The 18,596-nt window shown below is 38.0% G+C and overlaps 1 protein-coding gene across 1 annotated transcript in view; it reads left to right on the forward strand.

The window, feature by feature from the left end:
* LOC139949774 (gamma-aminobutyric acid type B receptor subunit 1-like) overlaps positions 1–18,596 on the forward strand; it is a 43,209-nt gene that overhangs the window by 7,999 nt on the left and 16,614 nt on the right. The window contains exons 2-5 of the mRNA XM_071948309.1: positions 11,708–11,848; positions 12,889–13,059; positions 16,002–16,103; positions 17,680–17,794. Coding sequence (XP_071804410.1) covers positions 11,708–11,848; positions 12,889–13,059; positions 16,002–16,103; positions 17,680–17,794 — 529 coding nt within the window. The remainder of the gene's footprint in view (positions 1–11,707; positions 11,849–12,888; positions 13,060–16,001; positions 16,104–17,679; positions 17,795–18,596) is intronic.

The raw sequence follows: 18,596 nt of genomic DNA on the forward strand, positions 1-18,596 counted from the left end.
GTTACCTTTTTTCCGTTCCTTTGTCCCTGGCTTAGAACCTCCCATAGACTTCGTACACCAAATTCCTTGTGGGGCACCCCATTTTTATTTTTATGTTTTCCATATTGAGACCCATTGTTCTCCCTTATCTAGCTGTTTCGTCCTCGATCTCCATAAGGAATATTAAAGCACGAACTTTCAGATGCTCGTCCAATAAAACACAACACAGAGCATCCCCGCAGGAAATAAAAATCGTCAGAAAATTGGTTGGCAATTTTTGAACGGGCTTTGGGACCCGAGTTCTGTCATCATTAGTTTACGTCTATTGAAATTGATTGATTGAACATAATATTCAACGAACTTGTACGCTTTGCGCCGGTAATGACTTATTACAAATTTAATAAATTTGTTGATTTCTTTCGTTTGATATGAAGTTGTGTGATAACTCAGAGTGGCATTTCAGATTTTTAGTCATAAGTCATAATTAACTGCTCGTTGTCTTGTTTTTTTTTTTAATGTCACTTATCAAGCACTGTGTGAAATGTATTCAATAAGTTTGTTAATACATGGGAACAATGTAATTAAGTCACTGTGTGTAACCGTATTGTGAATACTGCTATACGTTATTAAAGTCACCTGGAAATGGTATTTTTTTCAAAATAAAGCTTTTGTCACTAATATATGTGTCTTGATGAGTGGAATGTGAACAAACAGTTAACTAAGGTTTTTTAAAAATCAGTTCTTATGTTATTTACAAATTTAAGAGTAGACCCCGACCCGAGAGGGCGCTGTTCGTGACGTCAATCGAGGCAGCCTTCGCCTGTACTGCGTAGAGTAAACGCAATTGTAAAGTACATCTACGGACCAAGTCGTGAGTTTGTACGTTTCAAAACGTTTTTTTTTTTTTTTTTTTTTTTTTTTTCGGCAATGCCGACCAGGTGTTTTGCTGCTGAATGCAGAAAAACACTTTTTAAAATGTACCAACTCACGACTTGGACGTACATGTACATTGCACGTGTGTTTACTATACCTCGATTGAATTCACAAAAGGGGTAGGCGGAGTCAGCCCCCAAACAACTTTATATATTTTTTAAACATATAAATCGTGACAAACAATTACTGAAAAAAATGTTTTATTGTTCGTAAGCATAGACTCTTATGTTTGAAAGAAAAACAATTATATTTCCAGGTGACTTTAAGAATGCTCACCCTACTATAAAGAATGTTAGATTTAATTTGTGCTTGTATTGGATCGTCCTCGTTGACTAGGCTATCCAGAGGCGATGTTAATTTGCCATCGCAGTAGGGACCAATAATTGTTTACACTGTCCAAAATCACCAGGGTCAGCCCTACTTCTGTGTGAAACAGTTACCTGGAAATTGCGTCAAACTTACCCGTTGAAACTGTGTCAAGCTTGTTTTGATTTTTTAACATTCTGCCCCATGATTTTGTTTATCTGAACAGGAAACTATCAAACTGACCTGCAAACTGTGTCAACCTGACCCGAAAACTGTATCAAACTGACCCGAAAACTGTATCAAACTGACCCGCAACGTGTATCAACCTGACCCGCATACTGTGTCTACCTGACCCACATACTTTGTCTACCTGACCCGCAAACTGTATAAATCTGACCCGGAAACTGTATAAATCTGACCCGGAAACTGTGTAAATCTGACCCGGAAACTGTGTAAATCTGACCCGGAAACTGTGTAATTCTGAACCGAAAACTGTGTAAATCTGACCCGCAAACTGTGTAAATCTGACCCAGAAACTGTGTAAATCTGACCCGGAACTGTGTAAATCTTACCCAGAAACTGTGTCAATCTGACCCGCAAACTGTGTAAAACTGACCCAGAAACTCTATAAAACTGACTCGGAAACTGTATCAATCTGACCCTGATTTGTATCAAACTGACCCCGATTTGTATCAGTCTGACCAGGAAACTGGATCAATCTAACCCGAAAATCGTATAAATCTGACCTGGAAATGGTACCACACTGTTTCCATTAGCGAATGTCGCTTCGTATATCAAATCCAGCGTTGATACTAATGCCTACACCCTTACTGTGAAGGGGGCTACCCTTTTTTAGCCCCAGGATAGGTGCCAATGTGCCCCGGGTGGCAGTTGATTTGGATCGATTGCCTAAAACGGTTAAGTGTAGCCCTCACCGTCAAGTAGCCGCCCGGCCTTGTGATAACACGAACAAAGTTTTTTTTAAGCATGCTCGTTTAAGTTTACCATAATTCAAAAGTAAACTTATACAAAGTGGCGGGTGTGATAAAGCGCTATGTAATAAGAACCTTCTGTTAAAGTTTGGGACTAAAAGTTATCGACAAGAATATATTAGTTCCATTCATTATGAAAGGCTTTCGATTATAAAACCATATTTACAATATTAATTTCTGTTTTTACCCATAGGCCTACACCGATGGTTTTGAAGAAAGAAAAAACAATTTTTTTTTATCCCCGATGCAAATGTAACATCTCTTATTATCATATTTCCAATGAAGTGGAACTATTGACTGTACAACATGATTGTGCTGAGTCAGCCCCCCAAACAACTTGATATATTTTTTTTAACATATAAATCGTGACAAACAATTACTAAAAAAAATGTTTTATTGTTCGTAAGCATAGACTCTTATGTTTGAAAGAAAAACAATTATATTTCCAGGTGACTTTAAGAATGCTCACCCTACTATAAAGAATGTTAGATTTAATTTGTGCTTGTATTGGATCGTCCTCGTTGACTAGGCTATCCAGAGGCGATGTTAATTTGCCATCGCAGTAGGGACCAATAATTGTTTACACTGTCCAAAATCACCAGGGTCAGCCCTACTTCTGTGTGAAACAATTACCTGGAAATTGCGTCAAACTTACCCGTTGAAACTGTGTCAAGCTTGTTTTGATTTTTTAACATTCTGCCCCATGATTTTTGTTTATCTGAACAGGAAACTATCAAACTGACCTGCAAACTGTGTCAACCTGACCCGAAAACTGTATCAAACTGACCCGAAAACTGTATCAAACTGACCCGCAACGTGTATCAACCTGACCCGCATACTGTGTCTACCTGACCCACATACTTTGTCTACCTGACCCGCAAACTGTATAAATCTGACCCGGAAACTGTATAAATCTGACCCGGAAACTGTGTAAATCTGACCCGGAAACTGTGTAAATCTGACCCGGAAACTGTGTAATTCTGACCCGAAAACTGTGTTAATCTGACCCGCAAACTGTGTAAATCTGACCCAGAAACTGTGTAAATCTGACCCGGAACTGTGTTAATCTTACCCAGAAACTGTGTCAATCTGACCCGCAAACTGTGTAAATCTGACCCAGAAACTCTATAAAACTGACTCGGAAACTGTATCAATCTGACCCTGATTTGTATCAAACTGAATCCGATTTGTATCAGTCTGGCCAGGAAACTGGATCAATCTAACCCGGAAATCGTATAAATCTGACCTGGAAATGGTACCACACTGTTTCCATTAGTGAATGTCGCTTCGTATATCAAATCCAGCGTTGATACTAATGCCTACACCCTTACTGTGAAGGGGGCTACCCTTTTTTAGCCCCAGGATAGGTGCCAATGTGCCCCGGGTGGCAGTTGATTTGGATCGATTGCCTAAAACGGTTAAGTGTAGCCCTCACCGTGAAGTAGCCGCCCGGCCTTGTGATAACACGAACACAGTTTTTTTTAAGCATGCTCGTTTAAGTTTACCATAATTCAAAAGTAAACTTGTACAAAGTGGCGGGTGTGATAAAGCGCTATGTAATAAGAACCTTCTGTTAAAGTTTGGGACTAAAAGTTATCGACAAGAATATATTAGTTCCATTCATTATGAAAGGCTTTCGATTATAAAACCATATTTACAATATTAATTTCTGTTTTTACCCATAGGCCTACACCGATGGTTTTGAAGAAAGAAAAAACAATTTTTTTTATCCCCGATGCAAATGTAACATCTCTTATTATCATATTTCCAATGAAGTGGAACTATTGACTGTACAACATGATTGTGCTGAGTCAGCCCCCCAAACAACTTTATATATTTTTTTAACATATAAATCGTGACAAACAATTACTAAAAAAAATGTTTTATTGTTCGTAAGCATAGACTCTTATGTTTGAAAGAAAAACAATTATATTTCCAGGTGACTTTAAGAATGCTCACCCTACTATAAAGAATGTTAGATTTAATTTGTGCTTGTATTGGATCGTCCTCGTTGACTAGGCTATCCAGAGGCGATGTTAATTTGCCATCGCAGTAGGGACCAATAATTGTTTACACTGTCCAAAATCACCAGGGTCAGCCCTACTTCTGTGTGAAACAATTACCTGGAAATTGCGTCAAACTTACCCGTTGAAACTGTGTCAAGCTTGTTTTGATTTTTTAACATTCTGCCCCATGATTTTTGTTTATCTGAACAGGAAACTATCAAACTGACCTGCAAACTGTGTCAACCTGACCCGAAAACTGTATCAAACTGACCCGAAAACTGTATCAAACTGACCCGCAACGTGTATCAACCTGACCCGCATACTGTGTCTACCTGACCCACATACTTTGTCTACCTGACCCGCAAACTGTATAAATCTGACCCGGAAACTGTATAAATCTGACCCGGAAACTGTGTAAATCTGACCCGGAAACTGTGTAAATCTGACCCGGAAACTGTGTAATTCTGACCCGAAAACTGTGTAAATCTGACCCGCAAACTGTGTAAATCTGACCCAGAAACTGTGCAAATCTGACCCGGAACTGTGTTAATCTTACCCAGAAACTGTGTCAATCTGACCCGCAAACTGTGTAAATCTGACCCAGAAACTCTATAAAACTGACTCGGAAACTGTATCAATCTGACCCTGATTTGTATCAAACTGACCCCGATTTGTATCAGTCTGACCAGGAAACTGGATCAATCTAACCCGAAAATCGTATAAATCTGACCTGGAAATGGTACCACACTGTTTCCATTAATGAATGTCGCTTCGTATATCAAATCCAGCGTTGATACTAATTCCTACACCCTTACTGTGAAGGGGGCTACCCTTTTTTAGCCCCAGGATAGGTGCCAATGTGCCCCGGGTGGCAGTTGATTTGGATCGATTGCCTAAAACGGTTGAGTGTAGCCCTCACCGTGAAGTAGCCGCCCGGCCTTGTGATAACACGAACAAAGTTTTTTTTAAGCATGCTCGTTTAAGTTTACCATAATTCAAAAGTAAACTTATACAAAGTGGCGGGTGTGATAAAGCGCTATGTAATAAGAACCTTCTGTTAAAGTTTGGGACTAAAAGTTATCGACAAGAATATTATTAGTCCCATTCATTATGAAAGGCTTTCGATTATAAAACCATATTTACAATATTAATTTCTGTTTTTACCCATAGGCCTACACCGATGGTTTTGAAGAAAGAAAAAACAATTTTTTTTTATCCTCGATGCAAATGTAACATCTCTTACTATCATATTTCCAATGAAGTGGAACTATTGACTGTACAACAAGATTGTGCTTGCAAATACAAACTAAAAAAGATGCTTAAATATTTGCTGTTAACTCCTTGCCGATAGTTCTGTCCTGACAATACCGTAACCTCTATTTCTTGACATCAAATGAATTGCATTTTTACTAGAGAGTACTTTTACTTGTGTAACTCAGTTCAATTCCATAATCAAATAATCCCTACAGACAAAAGGTTGTCGAGTAAATTCTGCTTTGCAAATCAATCCCATTGTTCATTTATGAAAGTGATTGTCAGTTGGGATTGGGTTATAAAGTTGAGGTGAGTATAAAATAGAGCTGCCATCCGCTAAACTAATAATAGACTGTGCAAGTCTCGCGAATTTGGCTTCCCGTCAGTTTAATCCAATATTATTGAGTTGTATAAGTGCGTAATTCTGTCTCGTCAAATGCTTCATTTTAAAGGCAGTGGACTCTATTGGTAATTACTTAAAATAGTTTTTAGCATAACACCTTACTTGGTAACTAGTAGTGGGGAGAGGTTGATAGTATAAAACATTGTGAGAAACAGCTCTCTCTCTCTCTCTGACGTAACATAGTTTTCGAGAAGAAGTAATTTTCCACGAATCTGATTTCGAAACCTCAGATTTATAATTTGATGTCTCGAAATCAATCATCTGTAAGCACATAACTTCGAGTGACAAGGGTGTTTTTTTCTTTAATTATTACTTCGCAACTTCGATGACCGATTGAGCTCAAATTTACACAGGTTTTTTAATGTTATGCATATGTTGAGATACACTAAGTGAGAAGACTGGAATTTGACAATAACAAATATAGTGTCCGTGTCTTTAAAGGGACACGTTGCCTTGACTCGGGCGAGTTGGTCTTTGAAAATTGTGTGTAACCGTTTGTTATGGTTTTGTCTGGAGTAGGCCTATACCCTCCAATTGTGTTGCATACAAGTAAAGTCATGAACTGTGTCTCCATGACAGCTCCATGCGTTTTACATGTACGTTCCGTCTTCTGTCTTGGTCCACACCTCCACTGAGTACACAAAAAGCTATTAAGTGCATGCTTGTTGGAATTGCACCGCATTAGTAGATACAACGCGCGCATTTATGCTAAAGTGGTCTCATCTGCCTTGGGGAAAAAAATACGCTTTTTACCGTCCCCTCCCTCGTCCCGTCCCGAGTCGAAAGCTCCCTATTGTTTGGAAAGTAAAACAATTGTTTTGGAGTAATATGAAAGTAAATTACATATCGAAACTGGGGCAGCGACTATGTCCACACATAACACCGTCTGTAAGACGTATTTGACAGAATCGTTTCTCAGATTCAATGCTTTTTATTTCCCATAGCCGATGTATTTCCGACCAAGTAAGTTTTCATTGCAATTGATTTTAAGAGTGTTTCCCAAACGACCTTCCATTTGAAAACCATTTACGCTTCGTTCACACGAAATCAGCGTTGGATGACAGGTTTAGAAAACGTTGAAATAATGGACAAGCCTTAAAGGCACCGGACACTATCGGTAACTACACAAAATAAGTGGTAGCATAAAACGAATTCGGTAACAAGCAACGGAGAGATGTTGATAGTATAAAGACATTGTGAGAAACGGCTCCCTCTGAAGTAACGTAGTTTTCGAGAAAGAAGTAATTTATTATTAAAATGTTTGAATTGAATTCGAGACCTCAGCTGAAGTCTCGAAATCAAGCATCTGAGAGCACACGCCTTGTGCAACAAGGGTGTTTTTCGTTCATTATTTTCTCGCACAATTTCGACGACCAATTGAGTTCCAATTTTCACAGGTTTGTTATTTTATGCATATATTGAGATGCACCACGTATGAAAACTGGTCTTTGACAATTACCAAACTTGTCAATTGCCTTTAAAAAGTCTGATTACCGATTATTCTGTTTTATTGAGTGGCCTCTAACTAAAAGCCAGCCACGGAACTGTAAGCGTGAAAATCAAGGGAAAATTGATGACATTTTTACCCACCACTTTGCTGTGAAAATCGATGTCAATTTTCGCTTCCCCGTAAATAAACTCTCGTATCGTTGCTACCGGAACCACACACTCAGGCTATACAAAAAAAATGGTGGACACTTCCCATATTATGGGAGTTTCCACAGTTCACATGTTCAATAATAAGAGTTCTGTTTAAATGAAAACAGTTTCGAAATCTGACAAAAAATTCATTTTCATATATATCATTATTATATATTTATTCTTAGTACATTTATGCCAGCAGGCCTTTGTTTTGGATTCTCAGCATTTTTTTCATAATGTCTTTTGTATTGTAGTATTAGAACTATTGTAATCTTTTTAAGTATTGAAATATGTTGGTTTTAAATACCAATACTGTAAATTAATACGTTGTAGGCCTATGTTAAAATAATGTTCGTCTGTCGAGACGAACGTTTTTTGGGGGGACATTTATTTACTCATTTCTCAAACTGTGTAAGTTTAAAGAAAAGCTGCGACAGGTGAAGTAATTGTAAAAAAACAGTCTTCTCACTTGATGTAGCTCAACATAATTATGCATAACATAACAAACCTGTAAAAATTTAAACTCTTTTGGTCGTCAAAGTTGCGAGAGAATAACGGAAGATCTGTATTCAGCCGAGGTCTCGAATTCAATTCAACTATTTTAGTGAGAAATTACTTCTTTCTTAAAAGCTACGTTACTTCAGCTCTCATTTCGCTCGTTACCAAGTAAGATTTTATGCGAACAATTATTTGAGTAATTACTCAAAGTGTCCATGCCTTTAACTTTGTGACGTTCACAAAATACAGTGACGTTGTTCAATAATTCTCCATGCCAATTTTTACTGGCTCTGTCCTTCAACGTCCATCAAGGCATAAATATAGCTACACTGCGTGCAGCATGTTTGATATCAAAAAGGTTATTTTTGTACCAAATGTATAACATCGACACATCGAGTGGCCTTGTCCAAAATGAGTCAATTTGGACAGAAAAGAAAAAAAAATCTTTAGCTCATCAGACCTTTTTTGAAACAGTGTCCTACTATTCTAAGAAAATTATGAAAAAAAAAAAAAATATTTGTATGTTTATATTTTCTGCTGTGGAACTTGTTCTCGTTCAATATTGCCCTGATAATAGAGTCAGTTCGATTTCACTAATTGCGAAGAAATTAGACGTGTATTGTGTCTTGTTGCTCGGAACTATACAACTGGACTTGTTTTTGTTATGCAAGTCGCCAGCTATACACGAGGCCCGAAGGCCATTTCAAGGTGTGGGCTACAATCAACATTGTAATTTTGTTCTAGGGGCCATTGCCATACTCCTGGGGTTACCCCCTTTACAGTCCATACGGATGAAGGCTTGGGTGTCATCCATCAGAAGCCTGGGTGGTGAAAAAAGCACTACCTCCCTACTGGTAAAACATAATGTGAATGGATTCATTATTATAGACTATTGTTAGAGTGAAGGTCCGTGGCTTTATGCATAAAGCATGTTAACAGAAACATTTGCTAAGCCAAAAACATATTGCTTCGCAGAAACTCGTTACTAGCCCCAAATCCATGAAATTTACACTGTTTTGACTGGTGCCCTACTCATTTGTTGCTTAGCATTGAAAAACCTTAGCCAGTATGTTTTGTGAAGTTAGGCCTAGTGTTGAATTTACTGAAAACTAAGCAACAATTTTTGGAAGATGTTTTATTTTATTGAAATTTTGCAGAAAATTTTGAGTTTGATCGGAGCAACTGATAACTCAATGTTTTGGTTACATTCGGCCGCCCATGCCAACCATCGTGTTTTGTTTACCAACAATGGAAAGATTAGTAAACAAACAAATCCCCTGAAGATGATTGTCAAGGATTTATTGAATGGGGCCATAAAGGGGAGGTACACTATTGGTAATTGTCAAAGACCAGTCTTCTCACTTGCTGTATCTCAACATATGCATAAAATAACAAACTTGTAAAAATTTGAGCTCGGTTGGTCGTCGGAGTTGCGAGATAACTAAGAAAGAAAAAACACCCTTGTCACACGAAGATGTGTGCTTTCAGATGCTTGATTTCGAGACCTCAAATTCTAAACTTGAGGTCTCGAAATCAAATTCGTGGAAAATTACTTCTTTCTCGAAAACTACTCCACTTCAGAGGGAGTCGTTTCTCACAATGTTTTAAACTACCAAACTCTCCCCATTACTCGTTACCAAGTAAGGTTTTATGCTAATAATTAATTTGAGTATATTACCAATAGTGTCCACTACCTTTAAGCATGCATATGTATAAGCGAGGATTTCAGTGCAGTTTCCTACATATAACAACCAATTAAAATGAGATTTTAATATTAAGGTGTGATTTTTCTGACACGGGTATAGTTTTTAGACGACAGAATTTCCAAGGACATTGGTACTAAATACATCGGTTTAAGTAAAAAAAATTCATCCAATCTATTTTTAGACCTATTCTTTATTAGATTAATACATTACCATTTTCGTTATTATTATTATTTGTATTTCAGTCTCTGATAAGGCCATCATTGACCCACAAATTTGAAGTCCGATGTGTATTTCTGATGTTTATCTCCAGCCGTGACACTTGTGTCCTTAAGCAGGACACTTCACCATTGCTTCGTCCTTCGGATGGGACGTTAAGCCGTTGGTCCAATGTGTTATGTGAACGCATGTAAAAAGAACCAACGGGTCGATTTCACAAAGAGTTGGGACTAGTCCTGACTTAGGACTAGTCCTATGAGATATTAAAAACGTATGGTTAGTCCTATGTTATGAAAAGTTAACTCGTCCTAACTAGAGATAAGAATAGTCTTAACTCTTTGTGGAATCCACACCAGTGCGCCCCCAGTTCGCCCCGGTGTTCCTGGTCCGATCGGCAGCAAATTGCGCCAAAGCACCTTGTAAAAACATTACATGGTGCTATAATCAGAATAAGGTCTCATAATTCAAACGTGGTCCCAAATACTGTATGTTACAGTGCCAGGAGAGTCATTGAGTGACGGACATGTGCGCTATATAAGAAGCCACAAGTGTTACAATTATATTTTGATGCCTGTTCTCCAATTGAGTATGAGGTTTGTGTATGGTTGACTAGGCCTACTCATCCTAAGCCCCGCTGATCTAGGGGTTTAAGGTGCATGCGATCTCACACTATTCATGGTTGACTCACAGAGTGCAATGTCATCTGTGAATGGTTCACATAGCAAACACTATTAAAGGCACCGAACACCATTGGTAAATACTCAAAATAATTGTTAGCATGAAAACTTATTTGGTAACGAGTAATGGAGAGCTGTTGATAGTATATAAAACATTCAGTTGGTAGAGCGCCGGCACGTTAATCCGGAGGTCGTTGGTTCAAATCCCACTCTAGTAAATTTTTTGTTCAACCCCAAAAATCATTTCAAAATTTACCCAGTCAGTTTCCCTTGTGGTTTATATTAATATCTGAAACAAAAAGTCGCATCCCCTTAAGGTGATCCCCTGGCTGCCGCTTCCCAGGTTGTATCGTAATTTGGGTGTGATCCCTGGCTACACGGCAGTTGTATGGCTTCTGACTGGCACCCCCGAACAAAGATATTGACAACGCCAACATATGGCTAGATAGCTCAGTTGGTAGAGAGCCGGCACGTTAATCCGGAGGTCGTTGGTTCAAATCCCACTCTAGTCAATTATTTGTTCAACCCCAAAAATCAGTATAAAACATCGTGAGAAACGGCTCCCTCTGAAGTAACTGGACACTGGACACTATTGGTAATTGTCAAAGACCAGTTTTCTCACTAGGTGTATCTCAACATATGCATAAAATAACAAACCTGTGAAAATTTGAGCTCGATTGGTCGTCAGAGTTGCGAGATAACTATCAAAAAAAGAAAAACCTTGTCACACGAAGTTGTGTGCTTTTAGATGCTTGATTTCGAGACCTCCAATTCTAAACTTGAGGTCTCGAAATCAAACTCGATCAATATTACTTCTATCTCAAAAACTACGTCACTTCAGAGGGAGCCGTTTCTCACAATGTTTATATCATCAACCTCTCCCTATTACTCGTAATCAAGAAAGGTTTTATGCTAATAATGATTTTGAGTAATTACCAATAGTGTCCACTGCCTTTAAAGAACACTATTAGTGTTACGGCTGGGGCCAAGTATTAACATTCTCTCATTTTAACACCAATGGTGTCGATTTCTACACCCATGATCTTGCATTGTACCATCTTAATTACACATCCATTTTCTTATTGTGTGTATATAGTGTGATGGAGGGACAGCCACTGACATGATGTATAGAGAGTTATACAACACTAGTACCACTAAGATCATGATCCTTGGTGACGGATGTTCAATTTCTACAGAGCCTACTGCCCAGGCGTCACACCACTGGAATATTATACAAGTAAGGCTAGACTAGTACAGACTAGTCTTGGGCCAAGACTATGGTGCTTGATTCTGGATAGTGTACTACGCGCGGTTGAATCGCCAAAGCGCGCCCGCCACGGTATGATTTAGTTAGCTGGACGGCTTGAAATCTTGTAGTCTTGGCCCAAGACTAAGTACAGAAAGGTATTAATATCGAAGTCTTATATAGCGCACGTATCTACCAAACAAGGTACTCAAAACTTTCAGAAAGATAGGTTATTGCAATGAAGGATCCTGAGACCCAATCATGTAGCACTTATAATGGTTTACAAGGTGCTACGGCGCATACAGCAGCCACAGCCAGGAACACCGGGGCGAACCCCTTCTCTTTTCGATAAGTGCACTGGGTTCTTTTACATGCGTTACACAACACTTGGAACCAACGGCTTTACGTCTCATCCGAAGGACGAAGCAATGGTCAAGTGTCTTGCTTAAGGACACAAGTGTCTCGGCTGGGGATTTGAACCCACACTCTGTGCATGCTGATCAGAAACAACGCTCGGCCACGACACTTCCACAAGCTTGCTTTTCAGAACCGATGAATTCATCCCCTTACAAGAGATGTTAAATCCCCAGCCAATACGCTTGTATCCTTAAAGGGAGGGTACACGTTTGGTAATGTCAAAGACCAGTCTTCTCACTTGGTGTATCCCATCATAACCATAAAATAACAAGCCTGTAAAAATTTGGGCTCAATTGGTCATCGAAGTTGCGAGAAAATGATGAAAGAAAAAACACCCTTGTTAGACGAATTTGTGTGCTTTCAGATAAGAATTAAAGACTTCTAGCTAGAAGTCTTTTACTATTTTAGTGAGAATGTACCTCTTTCTCAAAAACTACGTTACTTCAGAGGGAGTCGTTTCCCACAATGTTTTATATTATCAACAGCTCTCCAACGCTCGTTACCAAGTCAGTTTTTAAAGTTAATATTTGTTTTGAGTAATTACCGAACGTGTACCTTCCCTTTAAGCGAGCCCTTAATCATTGCTTCATCCTTGTTTTCTCTGTTCCTTACAGCTTTCTTACTCAGCCTCATCTCCTGCTTTATCTGATCGAGAATTCTACCCGAGATTATTCCGAATGTTCCCCCCCGAGACGGTATTTAACGTGATCAAGTTTGCTGTTTTTGAGCTCTTCAATTGGCGGAAAGTGGTCACACTTCACCAGTCGGTCTACCTATTTTCGAAGGTAACACTCAATCGGCAGACATCTGAATTTCATTTCCTTTCATCTGAAAATCATTCATCCGTTTTTTTGTGCATGACCTCTGTGTGAATATTTAATTAGTCAAAAGGGCTTCTGGAATTTTCGGCCTTTTCTGAAAAGTCTCAACCAAAATTATGTGCCAGTAAATTGAAACGAAGAGCACATTTGTCGTTATGTATGAACAAATCGGTGCAACTCAAATTGTAAAAAGAGAAAATTGTACGTTAAAAATGGCTTCAAAAAGAAAGAAAACAAGTCACAAATGAATGTCGGCAACAGTCTCCAATTAGTATATATGGCTAGATTGTTTCATAATCTTCCCTTTAAAGGAAGTTGACACATTATTGGTAATTACTCAAAATAATGTTTAGCATAACAAACTTTCTTGGTATGCAATAGAGAGCTGTTAGTATAAAACATTGGAGAAACGGCTCCCTCTGAAGTAACGTAGTTTTCGAGAAGGAAACGAATTTGAATTCGACTCAGAATTAGATTTTGAGGTCCCGAAATCAACCATCTGAAAGCAAACAACTTTGTGTGACAATGGTGGGTTTTATTCTTCCATTTTTCTCTCGCAACTTCGACGACCAATTGAGTCTAAATGTTCATAGCTTTATTATTGTATGCATGTTGAGATGTACCAAGTAAGAACTGTTTTTTTTAATCAAAGGTGTCCAGTGCCGTTAAGGCTCGCGTTGTACTTAATCTGACCTTGACAAACTCGGCCATTCGTGTTTCCATCTTTCCAAGCGCAATTATCGTAGACAAACTTAACCTTTACCAAAAATCTTTCCGGTCTTATTTCCTTCTTTTTCGTCAAGATTTATTTATTTGTAGACCATCATAATTGAAAAACCTTTCAATGGAACACAGTTATTCAAATGCAACCAACAACTGCAAGCATTCATAAATATAAAAATAGAATATTGCACGAGAAAAACGTACAAAGACTGTAGTTAACCCCCCCCCCCAAAAAAAAAAAAAAAAAAAAAAAAGAAAAGAAGAAAAAAAAAAAGGGATGATTAAAATGACCAAATTTGGGTCAGCCATACAGAAAAGATGAATGACAAAAAATAAAAGTTGCAAATAAAAGACGCTTTACGTGCACAAAATATGAACGACCTCATTTATAAAAACGGCCTATACAGCTGTAGCATGACTAATATTCCACTAGGATTCGAACCGCCTCTAGCTACCGTGAAATCTCGGTTGTTTAGTTGGTATGACACTACTCTAGAGTTGCAAAGTTCGTGGGTTCGAATCCCACCAGAGTAATACACCTGCGATTTTTTGTTCACAGAGTTTGGGAAAGGAAGCTCGGGAGAGTACACAGTGCCAACACACATCGGTGTATATGGGTAAACAAAAACAAAATTGTGGGTTGCACAAAGTGCTTACACTGCCTGCAACTGTTTTCAAAATCTAATTCTGTATTACTCCTTTCAAGACACTGTACACTTTTGGTAATTGTCAAAGACCAGTCTTCCCACTTGGTGTATCTAACAAACCTGTGAAAATTTTGAGCTCAATTGGTCATCGAAGTGGTGAGACAATAATGGAAAAACACCCTTAACACACGAAGTTGTGTGCTTTTAAAATGATTGAGTTCAAGACTTCAAAATCAAGTTATGAGGTCTCGAAGTCAAACTCTAGTGGTGAGAAGTAACTTACTCCTCGAAAACGACGTTACTTCAGAGGGTGCCGTTTCTTACAATGTTTTATACTATCAACAGCTCTTTATTGCTTGTTACCAAGTAAGTTGTTATGCTAACAATTTTTGAGCAATTATCATTAGCTATACACCACCACCAGTAGTCCAGCATTCTCCTGAAGACGAGCAGAGTATACTGTTCAAAACGTCGAAACCAAACCAGTTCTTTTCAGAGCCAACACTCATCTTATAAGAGACTTACACATGGTTGTACCATGAAGTTTACTATTCATATTTATATTTATAGTTACTCTTAATTATCATTAGTGTCCAGCCGTCGATTTCACAAAGAAATAGGACTCGTCTTATCTCGAGTTAGGACGAGTAACTCGTCCTAACTTAGGATTAATTTCAAGGTCTGCATGCTACAGTGCAGGGTTAGACTCGTCTTAAAGGAACACGTTGCCTTGAATCGGACGAGTTGGTCTATTGAAAGCGTTTGAAACTGTTGTTATGAAATGCATATGGTTAGAAAGATGTTTTAAAAGTAGAATATAATGATCCACACAAGTATCACTCGAAACTGCACGGTTTTCCTTTAACGTCGCGAACTATCACGGTCGGCCATTTATTGACTCCCATAAATGGCCGACCGTGTTAGTCGACAGGGTAACAAGAAAACCATGCAATTTCGAGGCATATTTGTGTAGATCATTGTATTCTACTTTTACAATATCTTTATAGAACGATTTTCAAAGACCAACTCGACCGATCCAAGGCAACATTGTTCCTTTAAAGTAAAAAGATTAATCCTAAGTTAGGAAGAGTTTTGTGAAGTCGACAGCAGTGCCTTTGAAGGCAGTGGACACTGTTGGTAATTACTCAAAATAACTATCAGCATAAAACCTTTCTTGATTACGAGTAATGGGGAGAGGTTGATAGTTTAAAACATTATGGGAAACGACTCCCTCTGAAGTGGCGTAGTTTTCGAGAAAGAAGTAATTTTCCACGAATTTGATTTCGAGACCTCAAGATTAGAATTTGAGGTTTCGAAATCAAGCATCTAAAAGCACACAACTTCTAGTTACAGGGGTGTTTTTTTCTTTCATTTTAGTTATTTCGCAACTCCGACGACCAATCGAGCTCAAATTTTCACTCACAGGTTGTTATTTTATGCATAATGTTGATATACACCAAGTGAGAAGACTGGTCTTTGACAATTACCAATAGTGTCCACTGCCTTTTACCATTCATGTATATTTTGTCATTACAGGCGATGGGCGATCTGCAGCAGAAAGCAGCAGAGCACAACATCTCAATTATTGCCGCCGAGAGTTTTTTGGGTGACCCAGAGGCACAAGTTGAAAACATCGAGGTGACATTTTTATACATGTTTAATATTTTTTAAATTTTTTTTATTATATATAAAAAGGCCGTAACCAAATAAAAAGTCAAATACTATAAGGGAATTTGGTTTACAATAAAATTGCATTTAAGGGAAGGTACACGTTTGGTAATTATTACTCAAAACAAAATTATCATAAAAACTTACTTGGTAACAAGTAATGGAGAGCTGTTGATTGTATAAAACATTGTGAGAAACGGCTCCCTCTGAAGTAGCATTCTCATTTGGATAATTACAGACTTCTAGCTAGAAGTCTTTTATTCCCATCTAAAAGCACACAAATTCGTCCATTAAGGGTGTTTTTTCTTTTATAATTTTCTCGCAACTTCGATGACATATTGAGCCCAAATTTTCAAAGACTTTCTATTTTATGCTTATGTTGGGATACACCAAGTGAGAAGACTGGTCTTTGACAATTACCAAACATGTACCTTTCCTTTAAAGCCATTGGACCCTTTCGGTTCAGAAAAAAAAACTTCACAGATTTACAAATAACTTACAGGGTTTACAGAAGGCAATGGTGAAAGACTTCTCTTGAAATATTATTCCATGAAATGCTTTACTTTTTGAGAAAACAGCAAATCAATATAAATTCTCGTTAACGAGAATTACGGATTTATTTTAAACACATGTCATGACACGGCGAAACGCGCGGAAACAAAGGTGGGTTTTTCCGTTGTTTTCTCCCGACTCCGATGACCGATTGAGCCTAAATTTTCACAGGTTTGTTATTTGATATAGAAGTTGTGGTACACAAAGTGTGGGCCTTGGACAACACTGTTTACCGACAGGGTCCAATGGCTTTAACATGTATACGTGTACATTATGTTAAGTACAATATTAAACTTATTGCTTGTATTATGCAGACAAACATGAATTGTAAAAGCAGCATTGAAAAAGCGTTTATAAATTGAATAATAATTGGAAAGATATTAAGCAGTAAAATCCAATGATTCACACAAATATTCATCGAAATTGTTTGATTTTCCTAAGTAAACTAGATGGTCATCCTTTCTACTATACCAAAGATTAAAGACATTGGACACTATTGGTAATTGTCAAAGACCAGTCTTCTCACTTGCTGTATCTCAACATATGCACAAAATAACAAACCTGTGAAAATTTGAGCTCAATTGGTCGTCGAAGTTGCGAGATAATGATGAAAGAAAAAACACCCATGTCACACGAAGTTTTGTGCTTTCATATGCTTGATTTCGAGACCTCAAATTCTAAATCTGAGGTGTCGAACTACGTTACTTCAGATGGAGCCGTTTCTCACAATGTTTTATACCATCAACCTCTCCCCATTACTCGTTACCCAGAAAGGTTTTATGCTAATAATTATTTTGAGTAATTGCCGATAGTGTACACTGCCTTTAAACAGTGGAAGTGCGCAGATTTTAACGCGCGGCGCACAGGATTGACCAATGAACAACCGGCTTGTGGTCTCCTGGTGAGGGCGCCCTACTCAAATGACGTCGTGTCCACGAGGTCTAGTCTTGTTTCAAGTATTCTTTTGTTCATTTTGCTGTTGTTTGTTTTTCAGAAAACAGGAGCTCGAATAATTATCGGTGGCTTCTATTCAGAAATGGCAAGAAAGGTGTTCTGCAAAGCTTATCATTTGAAGATGTATGGCGCTAAATATGTATGGATATTACCAGGTTAGTGTTTTAAAGGGTCCATGTAACTTTTGTAGGACAAAAAACACAATGTCCACAGATTTACACTAAACTTACACAGTTTGAAAATAATGGTAGTAGAAAGCTTCCCTGGAAATAGTTTTGGGGAAATGAGTAAAACAATGTCATGAAAATAATTTTCGTTTCATGAGACGAAAATTATTTTAATCATTTACAAACGTATTTTCATGACATTGTTTTACTCATTTCTCAAAAACTACAATACCTCAGTAACATTTGAAGGGAAGCTTTCCACTATCAATATCTTCAAACCCTGTAAGTTTAATGTAAATCTATGGACATTTTGAAAAAGTACCCAAATCCTTTAAGGCACATGGACACGTTTGATAATATTGTCAAATACCAGTATTCTCATGCACTTGGTGTTTCTCAACATAATATGCATAAAATAAAACAATCTGTGACAATTTGGGCTCAATGTGTCACAGAAGTTGCAAGAAATAATGCGAGAAAAACATCATTGCTTAACAAATGTGTGTGCTTTCAGATGCCTTGTAAAAGGCTTCAGGCCTGAATAGTCTTTAAATATTTGAGTAAGAAATTACCTCTTTTTCAAAAAGTCCGTTACTTCCATTGCTCTTTACCAAGTAAGTTTTATGCCAACCATTCATCATGTCGGTTTTAAAAGACCGTTGTCCAGACTGTTCGGAGTTGGCTCTAACAATCAATTTTAGGTTTTTATCAATAGTGTCCATCCAGCGCCTTTAAATGTGTTTTCCACCACTCACTCGAAGATTGAAAAATGGGTAGGCCTTCATCACAA

This window comes from Asterias amurensis, chromosome 17 (assembly GCF_032118995.1).
Source record: "Asterias amurensis chromosome 17, ASM3211899v1".
NCBI lineage: Eukaryota > Metazoa > Echinodermata > Asteroidea > Forcipulatida > Asteriidae > Asterias > Asterias amurensis.